Source organism: Pseudopodoces humilis, chromosome 3 (genome assembly GCF_049639895.1).
Source record: "Pseudopodoces humilis isolate 2021_Gansu_Grassland_sample_001 chromosome 3, ASM4963989v1, whole genome shotgun sequence".
In the NCBI taxonomy this organism is placed as follows: domain Eukaryota; kingdom Metazoa; phylum Chordata; class Aves; order Passeriformes; family Paridae; genus Pseudopodoces; species Pseudopodoces humilis.
In genome coordinates this window covers 75,103,338-75,117,931 of record NC_142202.1, presented here as the reverse complement: position 1 = coordinate 75,117,931, position 14,594 = coordinate 75,103,338, and the positions used below count along the sequence as shown (strand labels likewise).

Sequence of the window (14,594 nt, the reverse complement as noted above, 5' to 3'; positions counted from 1 at the left end):
TTCAGGAAGCCAAGATAATCTGTCAAGGAGAGGGCGAAGGAGATGCTATCATTTCACCAAGGACAAAATATTGTTTTAGAAAAGGCATTTCATGTTGTTAAAAACTAAAACCAAGGGAAATTGTCACAGAGCCTGTGTTAAATTCAAGAGAGAAAGGAGTAGTAGCACATCAAGAGCCCTATGTAATTTATATCAATATGTCCTGCATTTTGACTTTAACTACATTTAGGTTTTCATCTTTCATTTTCAGAATTATTGAGCAGGTAAGACAGAGGAAGCTGTTCATTTTTCACAAAGTATATTTTAAGTTGCAGCAAACTTAAGAGGAATTGAGTGAGCATGGCTTACACTCAGTTCAGCTTTTGTTCTTGATTTAGAACTAATTACACTTTTTTGGCAACATTAAATATGTTATGCTAGAGTGCAATGCTGTCGCAAGAGCTGAATTCTGTAACAGGTTCCACAGCATCAGAATGATAGCCGACATTTTGAGCCTAAAAATCTAACAAGAGTTTCTCATACTGCTCTATCAGTAAAACTATGTTTTTTTCTTTAGCGTACCTCCAAAACATTGCAGTTTCACTGCTTTCTTAAGGCTAGAGAATTATGTATGTATGTATATGGTCATGGACCCTATATATCACAAGCAGGTATTTATGCTGTTTGTTGAAAGAACAGACTTGCTTTTATTAGCATCTTCTCAGTTTTTAATCATAGCTGCAGTAAAATTCAAGTAATTTTTATTCAAAATGTACTCAACAGTACATTTATTTCAAAAGGGTTAAGAAGCCATGATTAAATGTCAACCTATTAAGAGAATCACAAGAAAAATGGCTCAATTTCTCAAATTGCTACATTAATGAAAACTTGGCAATATAAAAAGGGTTTAATATTGAAGAATTGCATGTGCTGAAGTGAGCTGATAAAATTTATCTCTGTTAAGTTATGACAACTGTGAATTTGTTCTCACAAAGGAAATCTTTAACTGGTGACAGCTAATTGAGAAAGGCAGAACACAGTATGAAATTTATTTCCACTTTCCTCCTCTGCAGAGAAGCAAAACCAAGAGTCTGGCATTATTTCTTCCCGAAGACATCTTCAGTAGCCTGTTTTACACTGATTCATTGCTATTCGATGCACTTGCTTTCTATTTATTCCAGTTTCTCTATAGCTTTAGGTAGACAGTAAATCAGCCTCACTCAATGTACACAATTAATTGCCTGTCTATGAAGCAGGACTAGAAACCTGACATGGTATTTGTCAACAAAGTAGAGGGGTGTGAGGAAGACTGGATTTAGGTTAGGGTGGGAATGGTGGTAACTAGAATGGGACAAACTTTGTTTAAACACAAGTCTTAACATTTATTTTTGAGATTTATCAACAGGAAAAAAGAGCCTCATTATTTTGTAAACAAAAAAGTGTGTCTGAACAAAATATTTTGTTTGTATTGTATTGAACTGTTCTTAGAAATAAATGTCATATTATAGCACCACACCTAAATATGCTTTTAAAATTAAAAAAATAAAAATGTTTTAACAGTATGCTTTTCAAATAAATAATCTGAGGATAATGCATTTCAAAAAATTCATAGCAGTATTTTGTTGCATCTGCATGTTTACCTTTTTGCCTCTAAATTTTGTGCAAGAAAAACATACCCAATTTTAATAACTTGTTTCCCCCTGTAGACATGTCCAATATTACAAGTAAGCTGAATCTATAGTGGCTCCAGCCAAAGGATAGCCACTGATGCTGACAATGGTAAAGACTTTCTTCTTTTCAGTTTTAGAAAGATCTCTTTTGGTTTGTTTTCTACCATATTGGTGAATTAAAGTGGTTCATAAAGTGGTCTGACAATTGCCTGAGCTAGCAAAAAGAGAGGAGGTGGGCTGTAGCAGGCTGTAGCACTGGGAACTGGGTGGGGTGGTAAGGAACAAAGAAGGCTTCCTTCCCTTCCCTCCCAGCAGTGAGCCTCTTCCCCTGCCCACCAGGCTGTAGCCCCTGACACTGCCCCACTTGAGCCCTGCAATGCTTGGTTCTCACAAAGAAAATTCATGGTGTGGAGGAATTATGCAACTGAGATATACAGGTTCCAGCTCTTAGGGGACATGGAGACTGCTAAGACAGGCTCTTACCTAACATTCAGTTTCTGCTTGACTTTAATAAGAGAGATGCAAACCCACAACCCCACCTTACAAGGGGACACCTAATCATCAAGCCTGTGGCATCCTTAGGCTACAGTGCTGTGCTGTGAACCCCAGAGACTGGGACAGAGGGCAAGGAAGGCTGACATGCAATGCACAACTCCTATAAATATGGCAGCTGTACAAGGATCTGACCATCCAGGCTTACTGTGCTCTGCCAGTGCTTCATTGCTCTGCTTCTACTTCATACTCAACACATCGCTGACCAGCCATAGTGTTGATTTTTTTTTTTCAACAAAGCCCTGTGCAATTAATAAAAGGGCAAACTTTAGGTCAGAGAAAATGTCTCAAAGACTCCACCTTTATCTATTTTTGCTCTGCCAACACAGGCAATTATAACCAGCTCTGCATTCCCAGTGCACCTAGGTTACCGGTGCTGTCGTCCTTTCTCCAGACTCCAATCTCTGTGTAAGTAGAGCTTCCAGATGTGACTTTACACTCAGGCTTCCAGTTCCAGCAGACCTGGCAGGTCTGAATCTAGCTTTTACCATATGCATCTCATCAGCAGTGGGATTCCTCAGTCCCTGTGTGATCACAGCTTCCAGGTGTGAGTGCCACTGAATAACTTGGAAAAAGTAGAGATTCATGCAACCACACCATTACTTCCCTCAGCTTACTAAAACAGTGACCACATACTTACAAGACATCATGCATTCTCTATTCCCATGCATGGAATCCTTATAGGAGATAACTGTGGAGTCTGTCCAGCCGCAGTTACTTCCCTCCGGGGTAATGCAGCACTATTTGGCCTCTCAGGAGGCCAAAACATCCTACCTGAAAACAGCTTCAGCAGTTGAAGTAACCCACACTGAAAGGAGATTTTGCACAACAGTCACAAAAGAGCCACCTTGGCAGACTTCTTTTTTAAATTCTTCTCCTGGTGGCAGACACATCAAACCCCACTCTACTCTGCAGAGGCACAAGAGCTCTCCCTCCAGCATGACACAGGAGATGTGCTGCTGTTTCTTACCACTGCTGCTGTGTACATCTAAGTCTCTTTTTCAGACCAAAAAAACTAATGTTGTTTCTAAGAGAATTTAATCCATGGGATTTGTGGCTTTTTTCAGCAGAAAGTACTTAGCTCTGGTAACAACACAGCAGTACCTAAATTGTAAAAGGTTAACAAAATTCATTAGACTTGTAGATTGCTGGAAACAGATTTAACAACAGGCACCAACAGGGTGTTTTGATTGCTAAGAACACATCAGTTGGTGTATAATTTGCTACAGTCTCAAGTACCAAAATCTGCACCTGAAGCTCACCTGCTCTGGTCATGCCTGCCCTGTCTGTTCAACACTGGCACCGTCTGATCAAGAGCCAGGAAACTCCTGTATAGAAAGGGGCTTCAGAAAGAGCTGTGAAATGTAAAGCTGCATGCAATCTCAAACATGTTACATGATGCTCACATGTAACAAAAAGAGACAGCCACCTTTTTTCAACTTTTGCATTTTGATCCTGTTGTATGACTACTTGAGCTTTGATTTGATATTCCAATAAAGAAATAAGACTTTCCATTTTGTAAGTTTAATACACACCTCTCACATACCATTTTCTTTTTTCCTTGAGCAAAAAATGGCAGCTTAAAAGACAAGTTCCATGTGCTGGGAGGCTACAGAAAAATCACATTTTGTACTGAAGGTCCCTCTGACTAAACTGCATGGGGAGCAGAATTAAATCTCACTCCTGCCTCACAGCTCCAATCTTGCTATCTTGCCATCAGCCTGCAGGAACCAAGCTACAATTAATACATATGTGGTAAGACAGCTTACTTGGGTTCACATATCCCTGAAGAGTAGCTTTTGAAGATGTGAAAGCTAAATTCCTTTTGAAAACCTGTCCTGTTTGTAAGTTCTGCAGGGCAAAATGTGCTCAGTCTTCTCATCTCTACCTCAGCAGATGTGCTACTCTTAGAAGCCAAGAGAGCTCTGCAGAAGTAAAATAGTCACTGAAAGGGCAGAATACAACCAACATTTGCATGTGATCTAGAACAGAGCAAGAATGCAACTACATGAAGTTTTCATAGCAGCAAAGACTGGCTGCAGAAGGCTGGGAATAGACTTAATGATAGAACAAGGCTAGAAAAACAGGACTATGTCCAAGAGAACCTGGGTAAGTTAGCTACTAAACTCCCCCTACAGAAATTTTCATACAAAAAATTCAACCCAGGAATTCCAGTATATATGCTGGAACTCCCCTGAAGAAATTCAATTTTATGTCTCACCGGGAATGTAACCCTCATTTTCAAATGAGACTCAGCTTGCTCCTGGGTATTCACTTTGTATCAGTGCCCAAAGCGGCCTGGGATTTATTCAGTGACTTTTGAAGAACTGGTATAATAATGTCACATATGAGCAGTTTGTCAACCGTGTGCCACACTAGAAATGAAACAAATCCCTTACAGGCTCACAAAGCTAATACTTGCTACACATTGTTATCATTCCATAATAGCAAAGCAGTCTGAGTGAGACAGGTTGTTCCCTGTCATTACCAAATGTAATGTTTTGACATGGTGGCCAAAACCACCTGAGCTAAATTTGTTTAGCCATATGCATGGCAATGAGACATGAAAAAATCTTTGCATAGAAGTACCTGAAAATTGAACTGCAGGTTCCCACAAATCCCCCACAATTACCTCTTCAAAACATTTGCTTGAAGAATACTTCTTTCTTAAGCTGGCAGCCAAACAGGAAAGGGATACAGACATAAAGGGACACAGACAAAATCACGTTTCAAATGTAAATACCATTATTCTTCCAATTAGAAACTAGTAACCAGGCAAGATAACTGAAGAGTAAAATGCCCCTTGAAACTGGAAGAAATTATATAAGTAGTTCTAGAAAAGATGTGACAGTGACAATAGTCTTGTTCCAGACATCAGCCCTAAAGACAGCATTACAGTCACACACATACTCACTGGAACACTGTAGGCACATACACGTGCTGTGGTACAGGACAAGATGGTGGCATTGGAAACCCAATCAGGGACAGGCTTTCCCACCAGAGCAAAGAGGAAAGATCCATACTCCTGGCTCTTGTGAGCTTTGAGCAACTAACATGCTCCATGTTGGAAGACACAGTGAAAGCTAAACATTCAGACATCAGATAATTTGGATAGATAATGGTGCAAATTTTTACATGATCCTGTACCATTGGCGATACCTTTGTAATACTGGTTTGATGCTGCCCAGCAGGTGGGGCAGATGACCAGCAGAAGAATCTGACAAATTGCATTGCATCTAATTTTCCTGGGGTGAACACTTTTCCAGAAACTACTCTGCTCCAGAGAAGCCTTCTAGGCCACAAGTTCACTGCTTGCAGGGAGATGGATCCCTACACCAACTCTGCTGTAGGACATTTGCTTTCCCACTGTGGATAATATATTCTGAGGAAGAGATCCTGGCTCCATAGAAACAAGGGAACAGCTTTGCAATCATCACAGTTGTGGATAGGATTTTGTCCTGAAGGTATGTCTGGGGGACTGAACATGACGACACCAAACATCCCAAAGTATGTGCCTGCTGGAGGGTGTGAGCAACACAGCAGCATACCATAAAGTGAAATAGAGCACTGCCATGGTGCAGCCACATCACAAGACCTTTCATGAAGGCAGACAAAAGATGCCAAAATACATATCAAGGTGGTGAAAGGGCATGGTTAAACTGTTGTCTAGTAGTGGTTGTAGTGTGTTTTTAATAAACTTCAGTCTGTAATTAAAATTAATTTTAAAGGAAATTGCAGCATCTTCAGTATCAACAGTATCTGTACCAAATGCATTCCACAGCTGTTTTCTGAATGTTACCTTATATATCACATTAAGATGAACAGTACTCAAACAACTAAGTATTTCTGTTACAACATTTTATAAAAAGGAGTATTTTGTGCCAAGCAATCTTAATGTGGTACATCACTCATGTGCATTAGTTTCAGAGTGCAGCTCTGCACTCCACTGTATTAGAGGACAAATTACAAGCCGCACATGCAAAGACTAACGATTTTGAATTTTTATACAATGCACACAGTGTCATCTTCCACTATTGTACAGCATTATGTACTTCAGAAAGGAATCAAACATAACCTTCAAATACACTGTGGCAAACTGTACTGGAGATACTGTTCTCCAGCTCTGAGGTGAACGAATCTTGCTGTGAAATGGCAAAGCTGATCATCTTCTTGGTAAGGTATTTATCAGACTCCAAATCAAAGACTTGGACAAAGGTTCTTGAAAAGTTACACTGTAAGCCTGGCACTGACTTATACCCTTTAAATTCACCTTCTTCGGTAACAAGAATAAATTAAAGATTCTGGGTTTGTTTTTTAAAGGAAGGAAACCATAATGCATTCTTATATATCAGTTCTGATTATCTGCTGCCCCATTTCCCCATCTTATCTGATGTTTCACTACAGGATTAACCATCAGTGAAAAACCTACCTACACAGCTGTGACTAGTCACAGTATCGGGATTAAAATCCACCACTACCTCACAGTTTGTGTCACCCTTCTGTCATCTGTCTAGATGCATGCTGTGAGTAAACATGACCTGATCTAGCCCACACTTGGATCAGACAAGGCTCTCACAGGGAAAAAGGATTGTTGTAACAGGATGGGCAAACATTCACTAAGTCCAACTAGTGGGTCCAATCAGTACATCCAGTTGCATGTCCTTGATACCTATTAATGTGAAGCATTGTTCCTCATACAGCAAATGCCATGCGCTGCTGCAAGAGACTTATGCCAGGTCCTCACTCCACAAATTCCCCGAGTAGCAGAACCTGGAGAGGTGCAGGTATTTAAGCTAAATCAGAATAGAATGGGAGTTACATATGAGCCATTACTGTTCCAGCACCAGAAAGAGAGCTTCTTGCTGTTCACCTTCTTTTTATTGTATGTTTGACACAGCTGAATTTTCCAAATGCCCTTGTGGTTAACCTCCTTTACAAAGGATAAATACCATTCCATTCTTATACAAAAGAAATACAGCTGTCTGTTATATACACACACCTTGACAGAGAGGTTCTTGAAAGAACTGTACAACATGAAATTACAGTGCCAAAAGCCACAGAGCACCTCTTCAGCTGTGCCAGGAATTCTCTGCTGAGGAAGGCAATCTTTTAAGGTAAAATGCTTTAACTGAACTCGTAACATTTGAATGGGATAATCAGAACCATGTGACATGCTGTCATACCACGAATTAGTCATATTCTGGTTTAAAAACTGTAGTTTCTGCATTTCACTGAAGCCATCCAATGTAGAATGGAATTGCTTGAATACATCTCATTGGCATAAGGAAGGAGCCTTGCTGTATGACAGAGTTTTCAGACATGGAATATACTTGAGAGTAAAATGAAGACACAAGTGAGATCACAAAAGGTTTTGGCAAGTATTTTTATGTTAACATTTTTGGTTTATGGCTTGTTATGGCTTTTTTGGTTTCTTTACGAAATTCATGCACAGTGAAAGGAATGAAGAATTCCAGAAGAGAGTTGACCTCCTTCAGTTCCAGACTGTATTCTGCTGCTATTTTCTCTGCAGTCCATATTTGAGGTTGAAGTTTATGATTATTAAGAAGTGTCAGAGCCTCCACAAGGGAAATTTTGCCTTTGGAAACTTTCTTAACATCTAGAGCTTCCAAGTAGCCTAATTTTGTAAGTCTCTTTTCCTTCTGTTTACTTGGAAGATGTTCACCATCTCTGTTTTTTACCTAATTGAGAAGGAAAACAAAAAGAGCTCAACAGCAGTTCTGTTTACTATGCATACAGCTAAGCTGTAAATATATTTTCCTAAATATGGCATCTCCTGTTAGCTTTCCCCATTTTTTAAAAAAAGCCTAGCCAGCCTTAGCTTCTTCCACAGCCATTCTACATAGAGTGCCAGCTCCCAACCAAATGCTGAAAAGCTCCTATTCACTGCAGTCTAAGTGTTGTATTGGCTTGGCAGCCCTTCATACGAGAAAAACTACAGATTCTGGTAGGCAAATGTAAATCCAGATAACCTAGTATTTGATATTGATTCATTGGAAGGGACCAAGAAATCCTACAACAAATCAATATCCTTCTGATACCACTGGAAAAATTTTTCATGTAGTCTCTCTCCCCTTCCTTTTGGTTTCAAATTTTAGTTTCACTCCTTAAAGAAATTCCTCCTTTTGCTCTGTCTAGAGAACAAGCTTTCCTGCTATTTTGCAGCATCATATGGAGTTTAATTGCCATGACTACTGCAAGATGTAGACACACAGTGTCTCTTCTCTAAGGTCCTTCATATTTCCAATCTCCAAAATAGCTTTCATTTCCTCATATTTCCTTTTATTAATATTTAATCAGTGAATGACACTGAAAAAAAAAAAAGGCGCCATTCAACCTTTCTTAAATTTATAAGTATTTATATAGTAATCAGTGCCCACAACCACTGATTATTACACAGACACTCTGTATTAACTCACATGCTGAGAAAACTGATGTGGATGCTACAGCACCTGCATCTGTTTCTGAACAAAAAGGAATGTCTGGCCCGTATAACATATCTTCTGCTTTTTGCTAAAACTGTGCTTGGATAATGAATGATTTTTCAACCCTTAATTAGATCATTTGTCTCTGGGAATCTGCCACTTCAGGACTCCCAGGCTGCTGCTTTTCCACTTACCATAGGCAGACATCCCAAACATACACAGAGGTGTGTATACATCACGTATATAATGCACAAAGTCATCATGATAATATCAGGAGTGGGAGAAAGCTTTTGTATTGCTTTGCCCACAAGCCTCTGTGATTACACTTCAGTTGTGCTCTAACAACTCCAAGCAGACACAGCACAAGGGCAAGTCTGTGGCAGCAAACTCCGAGTAGGCATGGAATCAAGCAAAGATTTGTTCCGCTTTGGACTTTCTCTCAAATCTCTCTTGACAGGTTTATACACGAATATTGAAAGATACTGAAATTAGACCTTCAGCACTTCAAGATTAGAGTCCTAACTTCTGGGATGGAAATTAAGGATAGAGAGTTCTTGAAAATTTCAGGCAGAGACTGAAGAAATCTATTTGTATTTTAAATATTTTTAGACTTTAATACCATATAAGTGGTAAATTAGAGAGACGTAGGGATTTTGCTAGATGACCATAAGAACTTTATTGCTGCATAAAGCAGCTGGAATAAATAATGCAACAGGTAAAACACACAAGCCATAGCACAATATAATGGAAAAGAGAACACTGAACCCAAATCTGTATTTTACAAAGGAGTATGCTTTGTCTTTCAAGTAAAATATTGCAACCAGTGGCAATAAGGAAATGAGGACCACACAACCCACAAGATTATGTAGAAAAAAACCTAAGTCGCTTCATGAGCTGGATAAAAAAAAAGTCTCTGCACTTTATAACAATTAATGGAGTTACAGACTCCATTGAAGAGAAAACCTAATCTTCGTCCTCTACCACATTCCTGCTGCCCCAGGAGTCCTAGTCTCTTCTAAGAACTTCACAAATGATCTCTGGCAAACTACTTTATTTTTGCAAAAGGCTTGAGAACTATCCTGCCTCATAGGAAGCAGAAATGGGAATTTAGGTGGAAAACAATGTAAGATTAATGCAATGTTACAAGGAAGACTGCCAGTGTTTACAAGCTTGTATAGTCACAATCTGTCACACATTCAAAACCAGGGGTGAGACACAGTCAGTGTTACTGACGACAGAAGAGTAATAAAACCACCACTTTTATATAGTGAAAACAGGTAGCTTAAATGCACAAAGAGCATTTTTCTGGACACACGCTTTCTGCTGAGTTCGAAGACCACAAAGCTGATGCTGGTATGGCTTGCACAGAGACACACTCACCCGCACTGGTGGATCTGTGGACTCGACATAAACATCTTTAAGCAAGCTAAGAAACCTATCGTCCTTTCTGAGAACTTCTTCTTTTATCTCTGGGCTATCTAAACGCAGTGAGAAGAAGAAGGGAAGGGAGAAAAAAAAAAGGCGAAAATATTGATCTGAGTCAAATCGTTTCCTTTTTGTTAGTTCTGCCAGCTCATCCCTTCCCCGGAGGCACGGCACGGCTCCCGCAAACGCACGTGCCTTCTTGGGACGGTGTCATGCTTCCCACGGCCCTGACCTCAGCGACCCCGCTTGACACGGTGGGGCTGGGCCGGTCACCCGTCACCGCACAGCGGGAAGCACACGCTCGGTCCTGCCCGGTACTGCCCCGCCTCAGTAACCTGCCACCATCCCAGCTACCACCGCCTCCACAACTGTCCCGGGAACCATCCGCCCCATCAACTGCCCCCACGTCCTGCCCCCATCAGCCACCTCCACCGACCGCCCCCATCACCCAGCCCCACCAGGCCACCTCCATCAGCCTCCCTCTTGCTGCTGCCCGCTGTAATCGCCCCGGTGCCCGTCAGCCGTCCCGCAGCCGCCGCCGCGGCTCCCGGCATGCCCCGCGCGCCCAGCGCCGCTCTCAATGTCACCGGCCCAGCACCGGGAGCCGCCGCGGCCTCGCCGCCGCCCCTCGCCCCGCACCCGGCACCCGCCCTGCTTCTCCTCCGCCGCGCCGGGCGCCCCGCGCCGCCCGTCCCTCTGTGGCGCCCCGGCCACAGAGGCCCCCCCCGCCGCCGGGGTCGCCCCGCGGGCGGGCGAGGCCGGCACTCACCGGCCATGGCGTCGAGCCGGGCGGTGCGGTGCCGCGGTGCGGGTGTGGGCTTCTCCTTGCTGATCTCGCGGCTGGCCCTGTTCTCCACGTTAAAATTCCGGAACACGCGGGTCACCCGCCCGCCCATCGCCGCCGGCAGCCGCGCCTGCGCACGGGGCACGCCGGGCAGGGACGGGTGCACCGGAAGAAAACAAAACGAGTACGGCAGGCAAGCAAGCAAGCAAACAAACAAACAAGCGAACGAGAATACAGACAAGGCGGTTCGCTTTTCACTTCACGGCGCCCCGGCGGTGCTTGCTCCTTGCCCTCGGCGCTGCCTCGGCCGCCGGCCCGGGGCGGCGTTGGTCCTGCTGTGGCTTTTCTGAACGCGTGCGTGAGGGGAGCCCCCGGGTCGGGCAGGTCCCGTCAGGAAAGCTCTCAAAGCCGCGGGCTGCCCCAGAGTTTCCTTTTCAGCCGTGGCGGCTGGCGGCTGAGCCCCCGGACACGTCATGTCTTGACTATCGCTACTTGTTCATCGGCGGGGATCGGCGCGGGTCGGAGCTGCAGCGAGGGACAGCTCCCCAGTACTGTTGAGAATTTGTAGGTTACACAAGGCTTTCAGGGTGCAGACCCTCTTTTTCCAGCCCAAGCAAATAACCATTCTTCTGACTTTGCAAAAATCTCGAAAGCTACTTGTGAGAAAATGTTGAGAAGGCCTTGAGCCATGCATGACAAGAAAGGTAAATTTGTTGCGATGGAATCAACAGTTCATAGCTTCAAGAAGCAAAGTGTGAAAAGGTACAGAATCCTTAGAGAAAGGAAGGCAGAAAGAGCGAGAATAAGAGCTACTGGCCTGATGCAAAAAGCAATAAAGCCTGATGATTGACTACTTTATTCAGCCACAACAGAGATTAATGATTTGTGCATTCCAGCTGCTGTGTGAATTTGCCAATAAGTAATTCCCTTATGGTTTTAAATTGTGTATGTGCTGTTTGCAGACTCTTAGTGCCTTCTGGGCCACTTGTTAGTTCATGGTAGTAGCTGCCCAAATGAAGTGACCTGAACTGGGAGTGTTAATGAAGGACAGAGAAAAGACCAGACTTGGTCCTCTACAAGTGGCATTATTTAGTAATAATAATTATGATGTGATAGTTGTCAAGGCTACAGAGTGCTTTAATGCTGGATTAATGAATGGTTGTGTTTTCCATAGAAAGGAAGCCAAATAGATTTCCTTTAGAAAGGCAATGGAGACAAGGCAGCATAAGGATGATGTATGCTGGATTTCTGCTCTCTTTGGGAATCAAGAAGGTGCAGTTTCTCCACTTGTTTATTTTAAAGACTCTCACGGTCTGTAGGAGGATAGAAACATGTTTTTTTCCTCTGGTAATAAGTTTACTGGCCCTGTCCTATTTTAGACATTGCACGCGAATGAATTAAGGAGACAAGTGATACAGTGATAATAGGAAACTGTTAAAGTCTGCCGAAGTTAGACTGGTGACAAGTTTAATTAAATATCTATAGTCAATTACTTGCTGTCTAAACCTGTGTTCTTGATTTGAGTCCAGGATTTGATACTTCTACAAGTGGTGAGTCTTGGGTGTGGCTATAATGGAAAAATCCACATGGATGCCTTTGGTGTTTGTAGACCTTTCATATGTACTTCAGCATTTCTCTGAGACATACATACTCTTGCAGATCTGTTTGTGGATCAGGTATTGTTTGGAAACAGAGTTTCTCCTTCAAAAGCTAAGAACTCCCAGCTTGTGGAATCAAACTCAGCACAGGGCTTCTGTCTTCATAAAGCCTGGATGTGGTTAACACTGCTGTAATATGTACTGACAGCAAAATAAATTCACCAGAAGGCAGTCAGTTAAAAATAAAGAGTGATGTCATGCTCTGCCTGTCACTTCCTACCACTGAGGATGGCACAAGGCTGTGCTTTTCATGTATAAAGATGCATCAAAATTTTAAGATTTTTATTCTGAAAAATGTTTTTTGGACTGTAGCAAGCAGAAGTACTGAGACTGAAAACATTTTTTTAATGTAATTTGGTATTTTACCAATGTGACCATGTTGATATTAAATATCAGTAATCAAGAGGTTGGAATTTTTTTCCATATAAAGCATCTGCAAGTGGGATGATTAAAAAATGAATATATGTGTACTCAGCTTAGATAGAGTTTAAAATGGGTTGCATTTTTCTTGAATAAGGAGTCTGAATTTTTCCAGGGAATTCAAAAATAATATAACAAAACAGCCCATGAAAAGACTACAGATTATACAGGTGGATTCATGTACACCAGTAGCCTGTTCTCAACACTGGACAGCACCAAACACGTCAGAGGAAAAATACTGTAACTCACATGATATCTGTGTGCCGTAGACTGCCACATTAGGTCTCCTTGTAATCCTTCCATACCTCTTAAAAGAGAAATTTCTAAAGCTACTGTGTACCTGGAAAGTAAAAAGTGCATTTGTGATGTTCTCTGAATCTTTTTTGTTTTCCCTCTCAGTTTGGATTATATGTTTTATTTTTTTCTCAGCTAATTCTGTTGCTGAGTGGAAAATTAGAAATTAATTTTTGTATTTAACTAGCATCAAAAGTCTGATTGACCTATTGAAAATTCCCTTTAGAGAAGGGAGAATAGGAATGTCTGTTGTTAACTTGTGTTATTGTGTGGTGCTACTAAAGTTTATTGCTGTCTTTAATAGTCAGAAGATCAGAAATCAGAATATGAGTTCAGATGGTCAGGTAGTCTCAGTGAAATAAGAGTCTTTTTGGTAATAGACGCCTAGCTGGAGAATTTTGGAGAGGAGGCAGGTGAGATTTGCTTTGTGATTTATGGTCTGGGAATGGCACAGCAAACGACCTGTCTGGACAACCACAGAGGAAAATGAGGAATGCCCTTATACAGCAGCAGCACAGATTGTATTTGATTCTGTCCACGTTCTCTAGCACTGAAACAGTTTTCCTATTCTTGTCTTTGTGTTGTTGTTTGTTTGTAATTGATGTCAGTCTAAATGGATACTTGAGCAAATTCATGTATCATTGGATTCAGGGAATTGAGTTTATCCTGATTACTGGTTTACCAGTAAACACAATGAAAGCATTGATCCTTTTGTTCCTTATCTCATCAGTGTTAGGCAGAACCAGAGAACATAGCATTAGCAAGAATTGATTATGAGCCAAGTAAAAATGACTGTCCTGAAACTTTGTAAAGATGAACTCAAGAGAGATGGACTTACCGATGTATCACTTTTCCCTTTCAGTGATTTTTGGTTTTTCTGTTACTTAATTAAGATTATTTCTCTCTTATTGGTTTCAACTCATCCATCTTTTACTGGCTTCTCAAGTATCTACGGAAGGATCTACATTGAAGGATTTTGCTTAATTCTAGTCTGCGATCGGAGTGTTCCTGAACACTTGCATATTTTCAAGGCTAGGTGGCTGCAGTGCTTTATTTAAAGGAGTTTCTGTCAAGTCTTATGTGGATGAAGTTTATGGCAAGCACAGCAAGCTCAGTGTTACAGACTCACACACCATCCCAGACAGATCACTAGCTCCTTGTTAGATAATACTAATTTCAAAGAAATTGCATTTAAATTCTCCTGATTGACTCTGGCTCAGTGTACCTGACATCATCTTCCATATTTTTCCTGTCTGATTGTTGTATCTCAATTAGCAGGTTACTTTGACTTGGAAATGCACAGTGGGAGCCAGAATATTTGAGACTGAGGCAGCCTGGTACTGGAATTAATTTCATCAGTTACACATGC

At 41.7% G+C, this 14,594-nt stretch overlaps 1 protein-coding gene across 1 annotated transcript; it reads right to left on the bottom strand.

The window, feature by feature from the left end:
* Window positions 1-7,570: 7,570 nt before the first annotated feature.
* NDUFAF4 (NADH:ubiquinone oxidoreductase complex assembly factor 4) lies at window positions 7,571-11,390 on the bottom strand. The gene is made up of 3 exons (XM_005518221.3): window positions 10,839-11,390; window positions 10,025-10,122; window positions 7,571-7,900 (listed from the first exon to the last, which is right to left on the bottom strand). The coding sequence occupies exons 1-3, from the start codon at window positions 10,963-10,965 to the stop codon at window positions 7,586-7,588; spliced, it is 540 nt and encodes a 179-aa protein (XP_005518278.2). The 5' UTR covers window positions 10,966-11,390; the 3' UTR covers window positions 7,571-7,585.
* Window positions 11,391-14,594: the final 3,204 nt, after the last annotated feature.

Excerpts from the sequence above, each read along its gene's own strand:
- NDUFAF4 (XM_005518221.3), bottom strand. The coding sequence starts at position 10,965 with ATGGGCGGGCGGGTGACCCGCGTGTTCCGGAATTTTAACGTGGAGAAC. Across the intron at positions 10,123-10,838 it reads CCGGCTCGACGCCATGGCCG|ATAGCCCAGAGATAAAAGAA; the intron begins GTGAGTGCCGGC and ends CACTGCGTTTAG. Across the intron at positions 7,901-10,024 it reads CCACAGATCCACCAGTGCGG|GTAAAAAACAGAGATGGTGA; the intron begins GTGAGTGTGTCT and ends CTTCTCAATTAG.